The sequence below is a fragment of the Cetorhinus maximus genome, chromosome 9, assembly GCF_964194155.1.
Source record: "Cetorhinus maximus chromosome 9, sCetMax3.hap1.1, whole genome shotgun sequence".
NCBI classification, from domain to species: domain Eukaryota; kingdom Metazoa; phylum Chordata; class Chondrichthyes; order Lamniformes; family Cetorhinidae; genus Cetorhinus; species Cetorhinus maximus.
This window is the reverse complement of record NC_135887.1, coordinates 123,424,813-123,444,485: the sequence shown is the minus strand read 5'-3', so window position 1 is coordinate 123,444,485 and position 19,673 is coordinate 123,424,813. Positions and strand designations below refer to the sequence as shown.

The following is a 19,673-nucleotide window of genomic DNA, read 5'->3' as shown; positions in this document are numbered from 1 at the left end:
ACACTGTTACGGTGAAGATGTTGCAATGTTTTGTTTCGGTTTGTGCGAACAGGTCACTAATCAACATCCCATCCCGACAGGGAAGTATCGCCCCTGCTTTAGCTTCACTTGATGTTGTTTACTCCCTCCCTGGTCACTTTTTTTTTGGATCTAGCTTCATTTAATCCATTGCACGGATGAACATGTATTTAAAAGTAAGCACACGCCTTCAGCTGTTCAGAGAAGATTCTAAATCCATGACGGTGGGCTTTGCCATTTTTATAACGCAAAAGGGAGTCAATGTGCGAGAAGGGCTCTCACTGCAGATCTTCTATCCTGCTCGCAGCTTCAGACATGGAAACTCTTTCGAGTTACCAACAGTCACAGATTGCAACTCTTTCGAGTACAATCACAGTTCTTGGTTTTCCGGGAGTGGGACATGAACCCACAACCCTCTGATTCAAAGGCGAGGGTGCTATGAACTGAGACACAGCTGACACCTCGTCTTCAGACATGGAAGCTCTTTTCGAGTTACCAACAGTCACAGATTGCAACTTCTTTCGAGTACAATCACAGTTCTTGGTTTTCCAGGAGTGGGACATGAACCCACAACCCTCTGATTCAAAGGCGAGGGTGCTATGGACTGAGCAAGATGCAGTTACCGCAGTGGAGCCCTAATTTCTGATAATTGTGAAGTCATTGTGCCAGGAGCGACACATTTTCGGCAGTAACTTCCCTGATTCGAAGGTTGGTCAAACCGCAAGTTGTACAAATTGTTCACACCTCGTAATTTCTACACCCCAGCGGATGGATATGTTTCCTTACTCGGTAAACCACTTAAACGTATCTAAAGAATATTATGGAGCTGTCAAATTGCCAGCTGAAGGAATGCCAGACCCTTTGTAACATTCCTCTAATAGGGTTTCACCTCTCCTGTAAGAGCATTTCCGATTGCGGGAGATTCACCCTTTTTTTTCTCCGTATATGCAAAAATCAAAATATGGAAACACATTCTGAAGTGGCATTTTTCAGGCATGATATCGTAGGTACATTTTGCAGTTATGGCGATATGGGAACAAGTGTAGGCCCTTTAACCCCTCCAAATTATTCCTTAGTTTAATGAGCTTATGGCGGACATAACTCCATACACCTGCCATTGTCACCTATCCTTCAATACATTTGGTTAACAAAAACATTATGAATTTCAGATTTAAAATTAACAATTGATCAGGCATTAATTGGTATTTGCAACTATCCTTTGTGCGCAGAAGTGTTTCTTAATTTCGCTCCTGAAAGGTCAGCGACCTGAAATGTTAACTCTGTTCCTCTTCACAGATGCTGCCTGGACCTGCTGAGTTTCCCCCCCTTTTTTTTTGTCTTATTCATTCTTGGAAGGTCTGGCTCTAAGTTTTAGGCTATGCCCCCTAATCCTAAACTCCCCAGCCAGCAGAAAGTGCTTCTCTCAATCAAGTCTATCTGCTCCCCTCAATATCTTGAAAACTTTGATCACATCAACCCTTAACCTTCCAAACGCCAGGGTTGACAACCCCCTGATTTCTGTAATCGCTCCTTAAAATTTAACCCATAACCTCCGGTTATCAGTCTGGTAAATCTGCACTGCACTGCCTCCAGGACCAATATAGCCTTCCTAAGATGTGATCCCCAGAACTGCTCACAAATCCTAGCTGCAATCTAATCAGGATTTTGTTTAGATGAAGCCTGACATCTCTACTACCTTGTATGCTCGTCCTCTATATGTAATGGTCAGCATTCCATTAGCCTTTCATTATTTTCTGTATTTTCACATTACATTTTAATGATCCGTCAGGCTGGATTCCAAACTCTCTTTGGGACTCAACTCTTCCTGGATGTTGTTCACTTACAGAGTATCCTGTTCTATCCTTTTGAGGTTCTAGGCGACGGCACATGTTAAATTCTCGTTTGTAAAGGTTTTTCTTTATTCATTCATGGGATGTGGGCTTCGCTGCCTAGGCCAGCATTTATTGCCCATTCCCAATTGCCCTTGTTCAGAGGGCATTTAAGAGTCAACCACATTGCTGTGGGTCTGGAGTCACATGTAGGCCAGACCAGGTAAGGACAGCAGATTTCCTTCCCTAAAGGACATTATTGAGCCAGATGGGTTACACTGATCTCCTGCAGGGAAAGCTGGACAGTTACATTTCAAGAGCCCGTCCTTGGTTAGCTCCGGGAATATCAATTCGTAATCCATTGCAAACATACTCCATCTGGTTAAAACAAAAAAAAATGCAGCAATTCCTTAATCTACATGAAAAGATAGGTTGCTGTCCTAGTAACAGTGAATTGTTTCATCTTTCTGTTTTCCTGTTGCTCATCCTTAAAATCACCATGTGCCATGGCACACTTTGTTCCATCCACACATTATTTGCAAATCTATGGGCTCAGTTGTTTTTATTATATATTTGTGATGATTAATGATCTTGCTAGGAATTTTTTTAAAAGTGGTTCTTTTTCAAAACGTAAGCTTGATAGATGTTGATGTCCGTAAGAGAGTTGGTGTATCATCCAAAATTGGGATATAGAGGATTCAGTGTTCACCTCTTGGTATCTCCCATACGGCTGGTGGATGGATGATCTCGTAGCCTTTGCTGTTTGAAATTTAGACACCAGTAGGATGTGATTTTTGCATAATTTACCTGGAAGCCATCCCCGGTCAACAATTAAGGCTTTAGACTTGTCTTCTTGAGTCATTCCCGTGGGCTAATGGCACATTCTTCCATCACCCGCAGAAAATCGTGGATGAGACGCACATTATTTATGTTAGCTGTTATCTTGGAGGGCTCCAGGATTATTATGTGTGTGTAATGTATGAATATATGTAGATGCCAATTGTTCCCTGTGCGCAAAACATGTTGAGCGACATGCATTGCAAACTGAACGTGAGCATTGAACGTTCAACAGACAAACGGACAGCCTTCAATGTGCTTGTATATGAAACTGTGCTTTAATTTATTAAAAAATTCTATTATCAGGACAAACCACAGTGGTGTTTCAAGAATGCCCTTGCAATCAAATAAAACCAGCGGACAGCTGACGTAGGGCATGGGCTGGCGTCTGGGACTTCTCATGTATTGAAAGGCCCAAATCTTCCATATTGTGTTGAAATCTGAAAAATTGACCATTTTTTCAGCGACTATTTCACCACGGAATATTCTGGAACCGCATTACTTCTTCCTCAGTTATAGATATTAACTACACCAAACTCTACAACCTCTCTGGACAAGTCCATAGCTGCTGTTTATAGCGGTACACAGTGAAAACGACCGGCTCTAAGGGCCATTTATTTTGGCAAATTGAGTGGTGGATGCTAATTTGAAACATGTCTTGCGAGAATAATGGGCGAAGAGCGCTAACGGAAAGCGAGCCTATCTTGGAGGCGAACTGTGTACGGAGAAACTCCTCAGTGAGTTCAATTTCCGCCAAAACTTCCTTCGAAATTCACAGGGGCAAGGGACAACTCAAATCGCATTCCATTAACAAATACACATTTTAAAAGATCTTCAAATAATATTTGAGACTTCACAACTAATTAGCTACTAAGATAACTTTTTCTCCTCCCAAATACAGCCCATGATAGTGTAAAATCTTGCACACTTTGTGAGAGGTTTCTCAGGTTTCCCTCGGGTTGTCTCAGCTCGTTGTTGGTGCGGTAGTGCCATATGGTATGGACATTGCGTGAAACATGTATATTTACATTGGTACTTGAACAGACGCCAGTGCCCAAGGTCTACCGAATCTTAATGGACTACATTCAAGCAGCGTCTGCATCTAATGTGCCTTTCTACTGATAAGTTTAAAAAAAAACTCTGGGTGTTCTTCGTGCGAGTTCCTGCAGAATATTAAAGTCGAAAGAAGGCCCGAAAGTTACAACATAAATAGGTTACTTCCTCTGACAGACTCTAACACATCAACTTTCAGAAAACTTGATTTTTTTTTAGGCTGAAAGAGAAATTGTCAACAGAGTTCAAGTGTGTGTGTGTGTGTGACAGAGAGTAATGGGGACGAGTGGGCGACTGACAGTACAGGTGTATTCACAACCAATAAAACGCAATTATAAACGACCGTTATTTCTTCAATGCCCACCCCTTCGTATTAATAATACTGTATGCATATAATGTTGGGATTCGCCCCCTTGATCGCCAGAAGGATATTTCTCTAATAATATTTGATTGCAGATAAGCTACACCTTGTATCGATATCTGTTTGGAAGTATCACAGATCCGATTTATTCCCGTTATAAGCCTAACCTGATGATATTCATTAGAATTTAGTTCTTGGATTCAAATCATTGTAGTGACTCCTCCATCCTTGTACTATTGATGGAGACACTTGGCCAAGTGAACAACATCATGGACTATTCTTTGCATCAAATTGCGCATGTGTATATGAATTTTAAATAAACTAAACAAATACAGGTAAGCCCTTGTGTAAGTTGTTCAGTACGGCTTCTGAACCCCTTTGCACAACGTAATTAACTTATCTTAATTTAGAGTCACAGTAGCAGGCCATTGGGTCCATCGTGCCTATGCTGGCCCTTTGAAGTAACAGTTAGTACCCACCTCCCCACCCCCGCCGCCTTTTCCCCATGGCTGTGCAACCGCCTCCTCTTCAAATATTTATCCAATTCCCTTTTGAAAGTTACTGGTAAACCGGCGTACGCCTTCCTTTCAAGCAATACATTCCAGGTCACATCATGCAACCGGGATTCCTCATTCAACCCCTTGATATATCCTGCTCCATGATCTCATTGCAAATGAGGCTACAGGCGAGATCACTTAAGTATGGTGTGGTGTGCCTTACGAAATGAGGGAAGAAATTAGAGAGAGGTACTATACTAATCCGTTGTATTTTCTTGTGATGGAAAAAGACATACAAAAATAGAACATGTTTAAAATATCACTGACTACAGCAAGTCCCTACATAGTTCGAATAAGGCATTGGCGATGATATACATGAAAAGTCCTTTAAAGACAAGGACAAACTCGAAATAAAAACTAATTTACATATTTACATTTATTATATCACAGATAGTTTCAACCTGCGATGCTAAGTATATCATTCTACAAATAAATTTTGTCCTATTTAAAACGCAAGTCCAACATTATAAAATATCTTGCTCAAAAGTCTTAAGTTATTGCAGCAGTATTAATCACTATTGGGCGGCCCTCGTTTTCTCGGCCTTGCTTGAACTTTTCAATAGGCTCTCTCGGTATTTGGAACTGGTGTGGAATAATCGGACCATTTCGTGGTCCTTGCTATCCAGCACCCTCGGCAAGAAAAGGGAGGATTTTTGAGTCCTTCGGGTTTTGAAGCCCCTCCGAGGTCGGCCTTTCCCATTGATGGACACGTACCAAAGTCTCTCGGCGCTGTTTCTGCGCCTTGTTCCCGCTGAGTTTGGAATGGTCCTGTAGGATCTGGAAGCGTACGTGTTATATCCCAGTTCGTGAATGCGTTCCACAAACTCACACTCCTGGTTGTAGACTTCCTGCAAACGGTGGAGAAACATGTGAGATTTGCATTCAGAGTGGTTAGTTTACTAAATTACCTCCTAAAACATTTGGATCATTTATCTAACCAAAGTCCCTCCCCTATCATTAGACTGGTGTCAATGTGAATCTGTGGAAGCGAAGCCCAGTCCTGCTTTGCTTGTCATCTTCTCTGCCCCACGTTGGGCGGTTTCCCCATTTTCTTCTGCAGCAGGTCTCGATTATGTGGTATTGTCACATGTACTGTTCGAACAGAAATCCTTCTCACTATTGTGTATATCAAAAAAAATAAAATCCTATGCATTAATAGAATGTGACATCTCCACTGTGGAAGAGATTGTTCAGCGCGCAGAATGTCACTGTTATAAGGTGACAACTATGGTAACTCAATATCCCAAAGTTCTTTTAACCGCTATTTTGGAAGCTAGGAAATTATATTTATCCGACATTGCTCAACTTGGCGGAACTGGGAGCAACTTTAGACACTAAGCAGAAGTACTGGAGATGCTGGAAATTTGGGTGAGGTGAGTGGGAGTGGGAGTGGGAGGGGGGGGGGGGAGTGGGAGGGGGGAAACGAAGTTCTGACCAAAAGTCATCCATTGAAACATGAACTTTATTTCTCTCTCCACTGATGCTGCCAAACCTGCAGAGTATTTTCAGCATTTTCTGTTTTTCTTTCAGATTTCCAGCATGCACAGTATTTTGTTTTTTATCTTATGGGCGTCCTGGACCTTGGAACGTGCCAGTCTGCTGCATTCAGTCTTGGACAACTCTTTACAGTGGAAGACCAACAGGTTCCAGAACAGACCAAAGAGCATCTTTCACCCAGTTTGTGGTCCTCCAACAGCAGTTGACGTTTGTATTGGTGTGTGTCCCTGGAAACAGATTGTAGAGCACAAGAGTCCTGCACACAAAGCTGCTCAGGAGGAACTTGGACAAACACCAATGCATCTCTTTCCCCAGATCTTCTTTGCAAAAGGCACATTCGAGCTGGAAGTAGATGGCAGTCTCTTCTCAACTTCTGCCAGCTGGAGGGCAGCGTGCAGTGACACCGAGAATACCAGTGGACATGAAGGATCTGAGCGTAAGTGCCCTTCTCACCAGCAGCCAAGTTGCCTCTCGTTCCATTTTGAAAGTTCTGGAGGTGAGGCTTTCTGCCAAATTGCATTAACAGTCTGCTCAGGGAGCTCATGGGACAGCTGTTTAAATAATTAGTGCACTTGGAAGTTGACTGAGTCCAAATCCTATATAAAGTCAATTTAACCAAATCCGGTAAAAAGGTAAATAAAAACATCGTTTTAAGTGATGGTCCTTATAGTTACCTGCCTCACGAACCAAGTGGCCCTGATTTAAACAATAGCTTTAAAAGGTATTTTCAAATCAATTCTAATAATGCTGAACGGACCAATGAAATACATGCGTTGGGCGATTTCTTCAAAGCTACAGTAAATTTATTTCCGAGCAACACATTAACATGATGGGAAGCTCTGCTAATTATGTAGGTATAAAGGATGCTGTTTCTTTTTTTTTAAATCAAAGTTAATAACCTCGACCTTAACAACTATCCCTTTCTTGTTACCATAATTACATATTGAATAAAAGTTCACTTTTCCAAAGCACTTATCAAGTAAAAGTTACAAAATTAGACGGAAGTAATGTTTAATAATCGCTTTCCTAAAAAAAAAATCTGAAACACATCATAAGCTTTTGCCAGATAATCAAACTGTGATCGGAACTACCACTTTCCTCGGATATATGTCTGTTAAGGCTATCGGTCGATCAAGGATAAAACTGCATTGAATCAAACAGTGGGGCATATTGAACAAGCTGCTACTGAGACGGTAGCAGTCTGATCGGAGATAAGAGTTGCTGTGAGAACCCTTTCTCTGTGCAATTCCACTTTGAACAGATAAAGAGATTGGAAGCCCGTGATATCAAACGATGTCCTATCTGAATAGAACATACAGGAGAATAAAGGATCAAACAGAGATTAAGTGCGTCCACGCTTTTTAGAAGGAGCAATGCTAAATCCTGCTCGTACAGTTTGCAGAATCTGAATTTGGAGAAAGTATAATTTGGCACAGGACGCACATTATAGTATAAACTGCCAGCCAGGTATCAATCTTAAAACTGTACTTCAAACAGGGTGTTAGTGTCAACATGGTGCAACCAGAAGTGTGTTTTAAATGAATACCTTGAACAAAAATAAACAACTCATTTCTCACAGGAGTACACAGTGTGATTCCAAGCCCTAAAAGGTGTTTGATAATAGCACATTTGTATATCTTTGACAAATTAGGTTTGTGTGAAACCCGAGGTAGCCATGATTTGGAAACTGGATAAATAATTGACGATGAAATAGTTCATCTGAAACTTCTGGGTAAAATGTGTGAAGTTTTCACAACGATTAACCACACATTTCAGGCCACTTGTGCGGCCTGTGGTTTGTGTCGCGCCGCATTTTTGAGTCAGGGGGAGCATTGTGCACCCTGCTTCCCCCCCCCCCCCCCCGCCCCTCTCCGGGGTCTTATTTGCGCCACTTCTGGTAGCGAGAAGTGTTTAGTTGGCGTTAACTGTTTCCATGCTGATTTATCAATATAACTAATTATGGGTCAGCGTGGAATTTCTGGAAACGTATTTATGGCTTTGGGTGAAAACCGAAAGTTTCACCTGTGTTGAAGCAGTTTACAGTTGGCATAAATGAATCATGTTGATCTTACAGCTAAGTGCGGTTCAATAAGAAAATGGAACGTTGTTTTGCCCCTTTTACAACTGAGATAAGAGATAAAGGGCAAAAGACTCAGGGACCAGGTGGCACATGGACGCCAGTCCAACTCCGATCTCAAGGATGTAGTGATGACTTTTCTCAATCTCTCAGCACATTTCTTGTCTGTTCTGTGAACATTCCAGGAAGCCATCACAAGCGATACACATCGCCTCTACCTTCCCAGCGTCCACTTTAAATTGGTGGGATACCACCCGCGGGGTTCGCTTCCTCGTGCTATCAGATAACACCCCAAGACCTCTGGGATCATCCAATAAACCAAACAGCATGACTGTTTGTACAACTTATCCGGATTTCAACCCGACAGCGAAGTGAGAAGCTTTAGGAGTGTGGTGGGAAAACCATGCAGCAAGACTAGGGGGTTGGCACAAAGAGTTGCATTGAAACTCCAACCAGGGGGGGGAACTCACTTTGTCATTGGTTTCGGCTCATAAACAAACACAGAAAATGCTGGAAAAACTCAGCAGGCCCGACAGCATCTGTGGAGAGAGAAACAGAGTTGACGTTTCGAGTCCGTATGACCCTTCTTCAGAGCTGATTTCTGGCTGTTGTTTCTCACTATTATAGAACTTTGTTACGTGGAGGCAGGCATTTAGTTATTAATAGACACATTTAACTGAACAAAGGTGACAGGTGCATTTTGTGTATAATACAATTAGCATCTGGTATATTGAGTCCGTGTTCTTGTTGGTGCATTTAGTGAAAATTATGCTTAGTATCCTGTTCTGACCAGGGATAAGAAGCTTTGTGTCTGCTCTGTTTTAATGTTTGAAATTGGCATCATGAACATTCACACCATTAAAATGTCCCAGTTTGAATAAGCATGTATTGTGATAAAGATAACTTACCGACGCATACAAGCGTCCTCTATTGTTCATCGCCAAGTATCTACCCGAAAACAAACCTTTAATCGCCACAACTCCTACGTCAACTGCAGTTATTTCTAATATACCTGAAAAAAGAAACAGGAAGGATTGGAGGACGGAACATTGAGCAGATGAAGTTCAAATAACATGACAACCTCAACAGAGGAAGATTCGAGAAAGAATATAAACTGAATTAATATAATGAGGAATAGCAAGACAATTACAACAAAATCCACCAAAATGGTAACAATTCTCGCCTATAGATTAAGATATGATAAAAAAAAAGTTGCACTAATCTAGTTGAAGGTGAGTGAAGGCCAGAGAAAGGCCAGGGAAAGCTGGTTGACATTGAACTATGTTGTACACTTAATCCAATAACTGTCTAAATCCCTCTTTATTGCGCGTCACTAGGCGATTACCTGCACACCTACACTTTTGACCCAACCCTTAACATCGTATATTGCGATGTTAGCCAGTTGGATATCAATGTTTCTAACAGCTGCCAAGGATTTCGTGAGCTTGGTATGCTATCGCCCAGTTTCCACATCTATGAATCTTCTTATCTCTTTCATGTGTGATAATTAAAGCTACTGCAGCAATCACAGGTAGTGCAGGTGCTTTTAAACTGCTTTTAGCCCAGCCTTTTAGAACATCAGTCGTTTTCGGCACAGTCTAAACGTGGTTAACCGCTTTGTATTCTAAATATAGTCTTCAATTCCCCCCACCCCGCCCGTTCGTGTGCGCCGTAAATATCCCCAGTCTATCATTCGGATGTTGCCTGTTCACCTACTAATTCCAATTAATCCCAGTTGAGGCCTTACAGGAGTTCATTACTCTAATGGGTGTCAGAAATGCACACAGTACAAAAGGTTGGGTGAAGAGTAACAATTTAAACCGCTTTGTGGTTTTAAGAAAACAAATTTGAGTGCAGCTCCTAGGATGGCGCAACGAATTAGGATTGTATCAAAGCAGTTTGTCAGCAAGCTTTTAGGGGAAATGACGCGTGTTAGGATAAATCCCCTGGAAATGGAGCAAAGGGCCGGCTCCTCCAGAGACGGTTAAACAAAGTGACAGCTTACTGGAGTTAGCCATTGTCATGGGGAAATAAACTACTTTATCCCCCCCCCACCCCGATAGATCCCTCATACAGGCCAAGTCTGCTGAACAGCCCACCCCGGGCCTGAAAGCAGCTAGTGTGCTCGGTCAGGGAAACGGTGCCTTTGGCTTTGGAGATAAGGCCGACCCTCCATTAGTCGTTAGGCCTGAGGTGTCACAACTCGAGCTAATTCTGTCCTGCGGCCAAACGTTTCCCCAAGATCACGCTCAAGTGAATGGCGCTGCACGTTAATAACAGACCCTTCCGCCGTATTTTGGAGTTGAATAAGGGGGAGAATTCAAATACAGTGAATGCCTGTAAGTTGCTGAATAGGGAAGATGGGGGAGGGGAGGGGGGGGCTATAAAATGAATAGGAACCTGGAAATAACTAGACAAGAAAAAAAAACCCGAAGTCAATCCAGTTCATCTTCTGCCATCTGGGTAGTCGCATAATGCAACGGTTATACTGCTGTTGGCTAATCATAGGAGGCATGCATTAAAAATCCGACTGTTATAAAAGGCGTGAGAGTGGGGCATTAATACCCCGAACATGCCCCCAGGCTGGCGAAACCGCTGCAAAAAAATCAACTTAGACTGCAAGAAAATGCTGACAAAAAAAAAATTCACAATAAAAGGGTATGATAAATAACTTCCATAAAACGTGTCGTATTAACTGTTAAACCATATCTCTACCCAATGTGGGATTATGCCTTTTCGTAAATTGAATACTGCAATTACTCCGCAGAATAGTCATAATCTTTTTTTTTCTCTTATCCCGAGATCAGCGTTTGGAACGCAAGAATCGGTTTGCTTAAGCACTTGATGCGTGTCTCGCACGACCACATTGGCTTTCGGTGTCTCCAGAAATTCCGCCGAATGCGGGTAAAATGAAGAGAAGGCATTGGTGTTGTGCCATTGCCGCAGGCACGGTGTTGTAACCCTCTGCAGCCTCCCTGTAATGGTTTAGAAAGAACAGGCATATCATACTCACTGAAGATGCTGTTCTTCTCCAGCGTGCCATCGATCTTCCCGTTGAGGTGGATCTGCAGATGGTACTTGGTGGCACAGTAGAGCCTCCTCCGCCGCGGTGCTCCCCCGAGATGTTCGTACACCCCCCCGCGCCCCCCGGCATCCCTCCGCAGTCTGGACTCGCAGGCTGGGGACGGGGCGCACGGCACCTTCGGAGCCACAGCCGGCACCCGGGGCAACGGCGACTGCTGTCTACTGAAATCCAGAAAACTCAGCAACAAACAGACAGTTATAAACATTGTGGCATGGTCGAAACACTCGCCGGTACAATCCGATGCGGATGAAGGTCTGGATGAGTCGGGTCAAGGGGTCCCATTAAAAAAGTGTTACAGGCGGGCCAACAGGTTGCGGGGCGCGCCGGTCCACTCGTTGAAACATTGGTAGTTCATCTGCATTGATCTGTTGAATCAATAGTCACTTGTTCTGAGCCATCATAATCTCCCCAAAAGAGCCGGCTTTTAATGAGGGACCGCGCCAGCCTCTCCTGTCCTCCTGCTCTCCAAATAGCGCAGGGCAGACTGTGGCTGAGAAAACGACTGAATTTCACTTAAGACACTATCGTGAGATTTCGTCGCAACCCCGGTGATCGACGGCGCATAGAAATAAAAGAACTTTGCTCCGAACAATAGCTGAACTCCGACCAATTGATACAAAGGAGAAGGAGGCAAGGTATCAGTCTTGTGTGAACTCACAGAGTGCGGCGTGGATAAGATTACAACATTACACACAGTGGCTTATTGCGGAAAACCGCATCACAAAGAAACCAGCAGCGCATCTGAGGGAAGATTTTCTTCAGAGCTCTTCTTAAAAGTCCAAAAGACCAATTATACATATGAAAAAAAATATACACTGAAGGGTTGGAGTGAATATTCCCCAGAGCACGCCAGAGCTCCCAGTTACTATCAATGCAAACTAACAATACGTGACAACTTGGATGACTGATGCTAAAATGAAGCAACTTAGAAAAAAAGTCTCTTTAAAAAGATGCTCACAAAAAGCTGCATACGAAAAGGAATCGCCAACGTTGCAGATTGTTTTTTTTTAAAAAAAACACTTCTGCTGCAATACTGCCTGTTCGCACTTCGACACGTTTAACGCGAGCTTTTTTTTAAAAAAAAATTATAAAGGAAAAATTAACACCTTTTACAGTTCTCTGTTGCGCTAGACCCCCAACAGGCGTGCGCAGAACATTAACGGTTGCGTTTCATTATCAATTGAATAACTAAATACTCGCCCCTTCTGGGCATCTGGCTGGCTATTTTAATCATCCCCCACCCCCCCACAACCCACCCCCGTCAGTCCTGCATCAGCAAGGTAATTTAACCGAAAGTCCACTACAATCACAGGAAACTAATGCAGGATAATCCCGATATAACAGATGTACTGCTCTTTCATTCACTAACCGCTACTGAATGCATCGAAGGCAATACGCATTGTTTTTGCAGTTAATTAAGGCTGTTCATTTTTTTTTTGGGAAAAAAAAAATCTCACTGGGGAACAACGAGGACTGGAACTGATAACTCCTTAAATACTTTTATTTGCCTGAAAATTAATAATTCCACGTCGCTGATGTGAAACAAATTACTCCTGGGGAAGTCCCATGCAAAGCTACCGCTGGATTATGTCCATATCTTTGCTTTAAACTGTAAGATGTTCACTGATACATCTCGATTTCAGGGCAATCGATTAGGCAGCACTCTGGAATGTTGAAGGGAGGTAGTGCACTCACTGATACCTCGGTTGGAAACGTGAATCTTAAAAGACAGCAAGGTACATTGAGGTTTTTTTTTTCCAAAAAAACAACCCCCAGCCATATTCCAAAGCCACTTGCTCCTGTGCCCCCGCATTACTGACACATTGCTACCTCTAACAACATTCCTGCACAGATATTACTTGGCGAGATTCTCTGACATGTTAAAGGTAAGCTAGAAAAGACAAACTTTTACTGGCCACAAACTAATCGAAAGAGCATTTACTGCCCCCCTGCCCCCCAAGTGAATGTCGACCTGCCGAGCCTGTCGGTCTCTTGCACAGCCAGTTTGTACCTTGACAGAATTCAACAAAATATCATTTGTGTGTGTGTGTGTGTGTGCATTTCATCATTGAGGGGTGTAGGATGTCTAAGCGTACCCAAGGTAAGAAGCTTGCGACTGTCAGTGTCACAACTTGAACCAGCGTGTAGTTAATTAAAAACCTTCTAGTTAACATCTGTTTCCAATAATATCATATGTCTTCAATCAGACTGCACAACAGCAAAATCCAATCATTGTTTAATGTTGCAATAAAGTAATACGTGTCTAAACTAATTTTTTTTTTAAATGCTAAATGTTAATCAATGGGCTATCCAATGGGTGTAACAGCAACGCGCACATGACCTTTGCCAAAATTGCTTCCATCCCGGCTACATGATGGTTAACATTTTCATAATGGGTACCAGCGACGACTAAGCTCGCTGTCCTGGGCAGTTGCTGGCCCTGTGGTTTCAGCACACCGAGAGATAGCGAGGGATTCCCTAGCCAACCCCTCCCTACCAATTTTGCTCATCCAACGAATTCATATCATGCTCCCATTCGGATCCCCAACCCCAAAAAAGCAGACAATTAAACTTATTGTTAAAAAAAAAACCCTCTCCCCGTTGGACATTCAGAACATCAAGTGGCTCTCCCAGTCAGACATCAACATGGTCAAATGGGAGTTCGGTGACGTATATTATAAGTTGTCTGGTGACCATTTTATTTAAGAACCCGCTTTTGATGTGGTCTGGTTATGACTGAGGGTGGTACTTTAGATGTGGTCTGCTGTCTGTTTCTGGAAGTATTTTTAATTAGCCCTTAACCTCCCAGAAAGTACTTTGTGGCCCTAGAGCAACAATACCGGAGCAGTTTTTGAATTTTTCTCTCTCTCTCCCTTGAATGTTACTATACACAGCACTTCAGTCCAAACACATGTTTATCAAGGGTTAGCATTGGGGTTGGGGGCAGGGGAGGGGAGGGGAGAGGGAGGAAAAAAAAAACCTCCGAACGCCTTAACCGTACAAATGTGGATGTTATCCGTAGCCACACAAGAGTGACCGTAAACATAGTCATGTGATTTTCAAATGTATCTAAGTGCATTCGGGATCCTGTTACAATTACACGCAATAGGCGGGATGGAGGGGAAGGGGGAACGGTTTATCTAACCAGAGGTTGCGAGTAACAGTGGTGGCCATGTCGGTGCCAATTAAGTCAGGAGATACTTGGACACGCTGCACGCTTGTCGCTCAAATCCGTCTGTGAAGATCTGCCTCTTCCAATCTGAACCAGTGATTCCTTCAAGATAAAAGCCAACATTTTCTGTTTTTGTTTCAGTAATTCCCCTCGTTTAAAATGGGGCTGTTCTTTGCATCATTTCAAGCCGCACAATAAAAACACACAGCTGCAGCATTTCCATCAATACTAAATATTTCCACCGTATACATAGTTGTACCTCTGCCAGCGTTCCCAGTCATTTGTGTATAGCTTTATGAATGAAATAAAGGTTAAAAAAACACTTCCGAACAGGAAGTTCAGACGCTGATGAACAACCCCCAGAATCACCGCACACCATTTAATAAGTTAATAGACGGATTACATATGCCTACCTCCTATCCCCAATTCAGGAGGCACAGATATAGCGGACGCGGAGTGCTCATTGTGATAATTAGGAGGTTCAAATATTAATGGTTAAAAGGGAGGGGAAAGGAAGCGAGGTCGGAAAGCAAAGTTTTCCAGGAAGCTCGGTATTTTTAATCATTTAAAAAAAAAAGTGAGGGTGTAAAATATAGTTTGGGATTCACTGTTCCCAATTTCTCGTAGGCAGCACATCCTGTTGTTAATTCACTCTCTTTCGGAGCACGTCAATGATTTACTGTTTTAAATGGATGCCTGATGGAAAAAAAAGGGGAAGTTACAATTTGTAGCTGCAATAAATACAAGGGTGGGAGTGGTATGAGTGGAGGAGTAACCCCCGCCCCCCTTCCTCGCCAATTAAAAAGTCATTACTTGTTCAAACAGTGCCTTCTTTGGCCCCAAAGAACGCAATATTCAAAGGCTGTCATTAAGTGTTGCTTTCAGTTCTGTTAGCACAACTACCGGTAAGTACTTTTTCCTCAAAAAGAAGAGAAGCCAGATTATCCCCCTAATGCCAATGAAGTCTTACATTTTAGAGATTTTCCTCTCTCTTTCGAACACAGCCACGGAAATATGGGAACTTCTGAAGAAGCTCTGTGCGTTTAAATTGATAGTTCACAATACATTTTTCAACATCAAGTGTCCTTGTGGCACTGGAGGTTTTAAGAGTTAACGCGTACCGACCGAGTTTCTGATTGAAAGGAAAATTGCGATTGGTTGTAGACTGGGAACACATTTTATTGGTGTTCTCTATAACTTGAGATTTTTGTCATCGACAAGGCAAGACAAGTGCATACTCGCTGCAAAACTGAAAACTCGCACGCCGTCACCATCTGCACTGTACCACTCAAGAATGTTATCCCAGCTGAAATAATCTTATGGATGACATCAAGGGTTCCAAAGTTGGAACTTTTCCCAAGTTATTCCCGAATATGTATCTATTACAATGTACTCCTTCAGCAATTTAGTTCTCCACATTTCTCTGCCTATACACACCCCAGTCTTTTTATAACTGAAATATATAACTATAACTGAATTTGAGGATGTAACAATATAGGAATTTACTTAACCTTTTATTGGCTCCGTACAAATGAAATTGATTTTTCAAAATAAAAGTGATTGACTTTCATAAAGACTTGGTGAATGATGCTTTGAATGTAACCGATGATAAGGTCCGTCTCTAAGGTTGCAGGTCCCTGGCTGTATTTAGAATACAACGGTTATGTTTACACCTTAATAAAAAATAGATCTTCGCAAGAAGAATAAAATTGTTGGTAGAACCACCGGATATACACAACACTAGCGCAAACAATCTGAAATATAGAATCAGAAATGGTTACAACGCAGGTGGAGGCTATTTGGTCCGTTGACTACATGCGAGATCAAGTTAGCTAGTCCCTTTCCCCAGAGCGCTGTATCCCCCCCACCCCCCGCTACTTATCCCATTCCCTTTTCAAAACCATAATTTAATCTGATTCCACCTTATTTAGGCAATATATTCCAGATCGTAGTCACTCACTGCATAAAAAAGATTTTTCTTCGGGTTGCCTGTATTTTTTTTTGCCAGTCACTTTAAATCGGTGTCCTCTGGTTCTCAACTCTTCTACCAATAGGAAAAGCTTTTCTCTGCCTAGACCCGCCATTGTTTTGAACACCTCCATCAAATCTTCTCTCACTAAAGGGAACAAACGCAGCGTCTCCAATCTGTCCACACAACTAAAATCACTTATCCCTGGAACCATTCTTGTAAATCTTTTTGGCAGACTCTTTAACGCCTTCAATTCCTTCCTAATGTGCAGTGCCCAGAATTGGACACAATACTCTAGTTGAGGCCAAATCAGTGTTTTACAAATGCTCATCATAACTTCCTTTCTTGTACCTATTGCCTCTATTTATAAAGCCCAGGGTACTGCATGTCCTTTTAACAACCTACCCTGCAACAAATTGTAACATATGCCCCCAGGTTCCTCTGTTCCTTTTAAAATTGTAACCTCAGCTTATATTGCCTGTCTTCATTCTTCCTACCAAAATGTATCAGTTTACACTTCTCTTCATTAGATTGCATCTGCTTTGTGTCTGCCCATTCCACCAGCCTCTCTACAGCCACTTGAGTTGTATCACTATTTTCCTTACAATTCACCATACCTCTAAGTTTTGTGTCTTCTGCAAATTTTGGCATTGTGCCTTGTACACCCTAGTCTAAGGTATTTTAATATATCAAAAAATGCAGGGGTCTTAGTACTGACCCCAGTGGAATTCCAATGTGTGCCTTCATCCATTCTGAAAAACAATGTTCAGCATCTCTCTCTGCCTCCTGTCAACTTTGTATCTATGCTACCACTGTCCCTTTTATTCCATGGACTTCAACTTTACTGGCAAACCTAGTATCTGGTGCTTTATCAAATGTCTTTTGGAAGTCCTTATATGCCCTCATCAACCCTCTCTGTTACCTCATCAAAAAAACTGAAGCAAGTTAGTTAAACATAATTACCATTAACACATCTGGACTGACTTTCCTTAATTAATCCACAATTATCCAAGCGACTTTTTATTTTGTCCCATTTGATTGTTTCTAAAGGTTTTCTCACTGCCAAGGTTAAACTGGTCATCGCTGGGTTTATCCTTAAACCGTTTTAGATCAGGATCTAGCATTTCCAATTTCCCAGTCTTCTGGCACCAGCAACATATCAAAGGAGGTTTGGAAGTTTATGGCCAGTACTTCTGCAATTTCCATACTTACGTCCCTCATTATCTTTGGATCCATCCCATTCAATCCTAATGACTTATCAACTTTAATTATAGTCAGCCTTTCTGGTACCTCTTTATCATTTTTTTTTAGCTCATCACACATCTTAACTAACTATTCTTTCATTGGGGTTTTGGCAAAGCTTCTCCTCAGTAAAGACGGACGCAAAGTATCCATTTAGTACCTCAGCTATCCCTGTGTCTGCATGTCCCCCTTTTTGATTCCTAAACAGGCCGATTTACTATCACTTTAGTAGTAATATGCCCTTTTATTTTACCCGCCAGTCCCTTCCTATAATCTCTTTTTGCCTCTTTATTTCATTTTCCACTCCCCCTTTGAGCTTTCTATATGCACCACAAAATTACTGGTTCAGGCTATCTGATACATACAACAGATTGTTTGGTATACATAACACAAAATGACTGATAGATTAATACTTGTATCCAATTTAAAGTCATTAGCACTGGCTCCATGAAAGTCACAGAAGCAAGTGACGAACAGTAACTATTTGAAATATATGCTATAGAAGACCAGTAATTCACTCATTGTCTGATATGTACAATTCAAAAACAATGACTCACAAACTAGCAACATGAAAAGCGCAGACTGTGCATATATGTGAAATTAGCACAGATTCCATCTATGTTTATGCAGCATAACATTGCTGTCAAAAGGCGGCTTTTATGTACAACATATCACCGACCTAGAGGAATACCTGGTACACGATTAAATGACAAACTATTTTCATTTTCTTGTAGAACGACGTAATATTATTTTGGCAATAAGCCGAAATGTAAGATAGTCTCACCTATTTGGCTTTTGTTTATTTCCGTAATACCCTGGGATCTTATTCATATCTGGCATGAAAGGTTTGTTCTACAACCGCCTTTACTGACGAGTTAAACACTGATAGACAACAGAAAGTTCTAGATGAGAGTATTAGCGCCTTGTTTCTCTTCTGCTATTCAGGAAGAGACCAGCAATGATGCTAACCCAATCAAACCGACCTTTGAACCTTTTCTGCTGTACTTTTTCTCATGCCACAGTTTCTTTAGTTCATTACTGATCTGAAGGCCCGGACTGAGCTATAGTCACTCTCTCAGACATCAGTGCCTTTCGTCCCCTGACAAATCACCGCTGAGCCCTCTTTGTCCTGTGCTCTTTGATCTCACCTGCCTGTCAACAAAAAAAAAGGACTGGGTACAGTCAAAACGCGCTGCAAACAAACTCATTCCCATAAAGCACTTTTGGTCAGGGAGAGAAAGAAAACTCTCTGCATCTGATGTGCAACTGTGTTTATTGAGCAGTTTGATGCAACCCAATTCCTTTTGTTCAATTGGTACCTGCGGTAAAGTTCATACCAGGTTTAAATCCAATTTTTTTAGATTTAAATTTAGAAAGTTCAAATAGATCACTTTGGCCCCAGTGAAAATGTGGACGGATCCCCTAAGCCAAAGTATGATCTCATGTCCATTTGTACCTTTGTGATCCGAGTTATGTATCAGTGTGCTGGGTGACTAGAGAGCGAGGTTTCAAAATACTGTATGAATAGAAAGCTTCTCTCAACTGAAACTGGATAGGGTTCCTTATACTTACAGCTTTCTTTTACTTCTGACTTCAGGTTTCAACTACTTCAACTACCTTTCAGAAGGTATTAGAATACTCTATACTTTCCAACAGTGTTATCTTTGTGACACCCTGTAATACTATCATCTAGTTGCGGACTATTCAGAGAGGGAAAATACGTTAGGCGGATCTGATTCAGATCCGATTGGATGAATTGGTCTGATAGCAAAATATCTATCTCAATATCCGAAACTAAATTGTCAAACACTCATTCTCGCTTTGGAAAGTTATAATGTCGAGGTTATACTAGTACTAGGTAGAGACCGGTATAATACCGAGACAGCAGGCGCAAGTTGGCTCTACACTGCTCTTCTACCCAGCAAAGCAGAACTTTACGCATGAATCCAATACAAGTCCCATTTAATGAATCCAGA

General features: G+C 41.9%; 1 protein-coding gene across 1 annotated transcript; it reads right to left on the bottom strand.

The window, feature by feature from the left end:
• Window positions 1–4,847: 4,847 nt before the first annotated feature.
• fgf3 (fibroblast growth factor 3) lies at window positions 4,848–12,362 on the bottom strand. Its single transcript, XM_078547891.1, has 3 exons — window positions 11,243–12,362; window positions 9,138–9,241; window positions 4,848–5,503 (listed from the first exon to the last, which is right to left on the bottom strand). The coding sequence occupies exons 1-3, from the start codon at window positions 11,517–11,519 to the stop codon at window positions 5,171–5,173; spliced, it is 714 nt and encodes a 237-aa protein (XP_078404017.1). The 5' UTR covers window positions 11,520–12,362; the 3' UTR covers window positions 4,848–5,170.
• Window positions 12,363–19,673: the final 7,311 nt, after the last annotated feature.

Excerpts from the sequence above, each read along its gene's own strand:
- fgf3 (XM_078547891.1), bottom strand. The coding sequence starts at position 11,519 with ATGTTTATAACTGTCTGTTTGTTGCTGAGTTTTCTGGATTTCAGTAGA. Across the intron at positions 9,242-11,242 it reads GGAGAAGAACAGCATCTTCA|GTATATTAGAAATAACTGCA; the intron begins GTGAGTATGATA and ends TTCTTTTTTCAG. Across the intron at positions 5,504-9,137 it reads GAGGACGCTTGTATGCGTCG|GAAGTCTACAACCAGGAGTG; the intron begins GTAAGTTATCTT and ends CACCGTTTGCAG.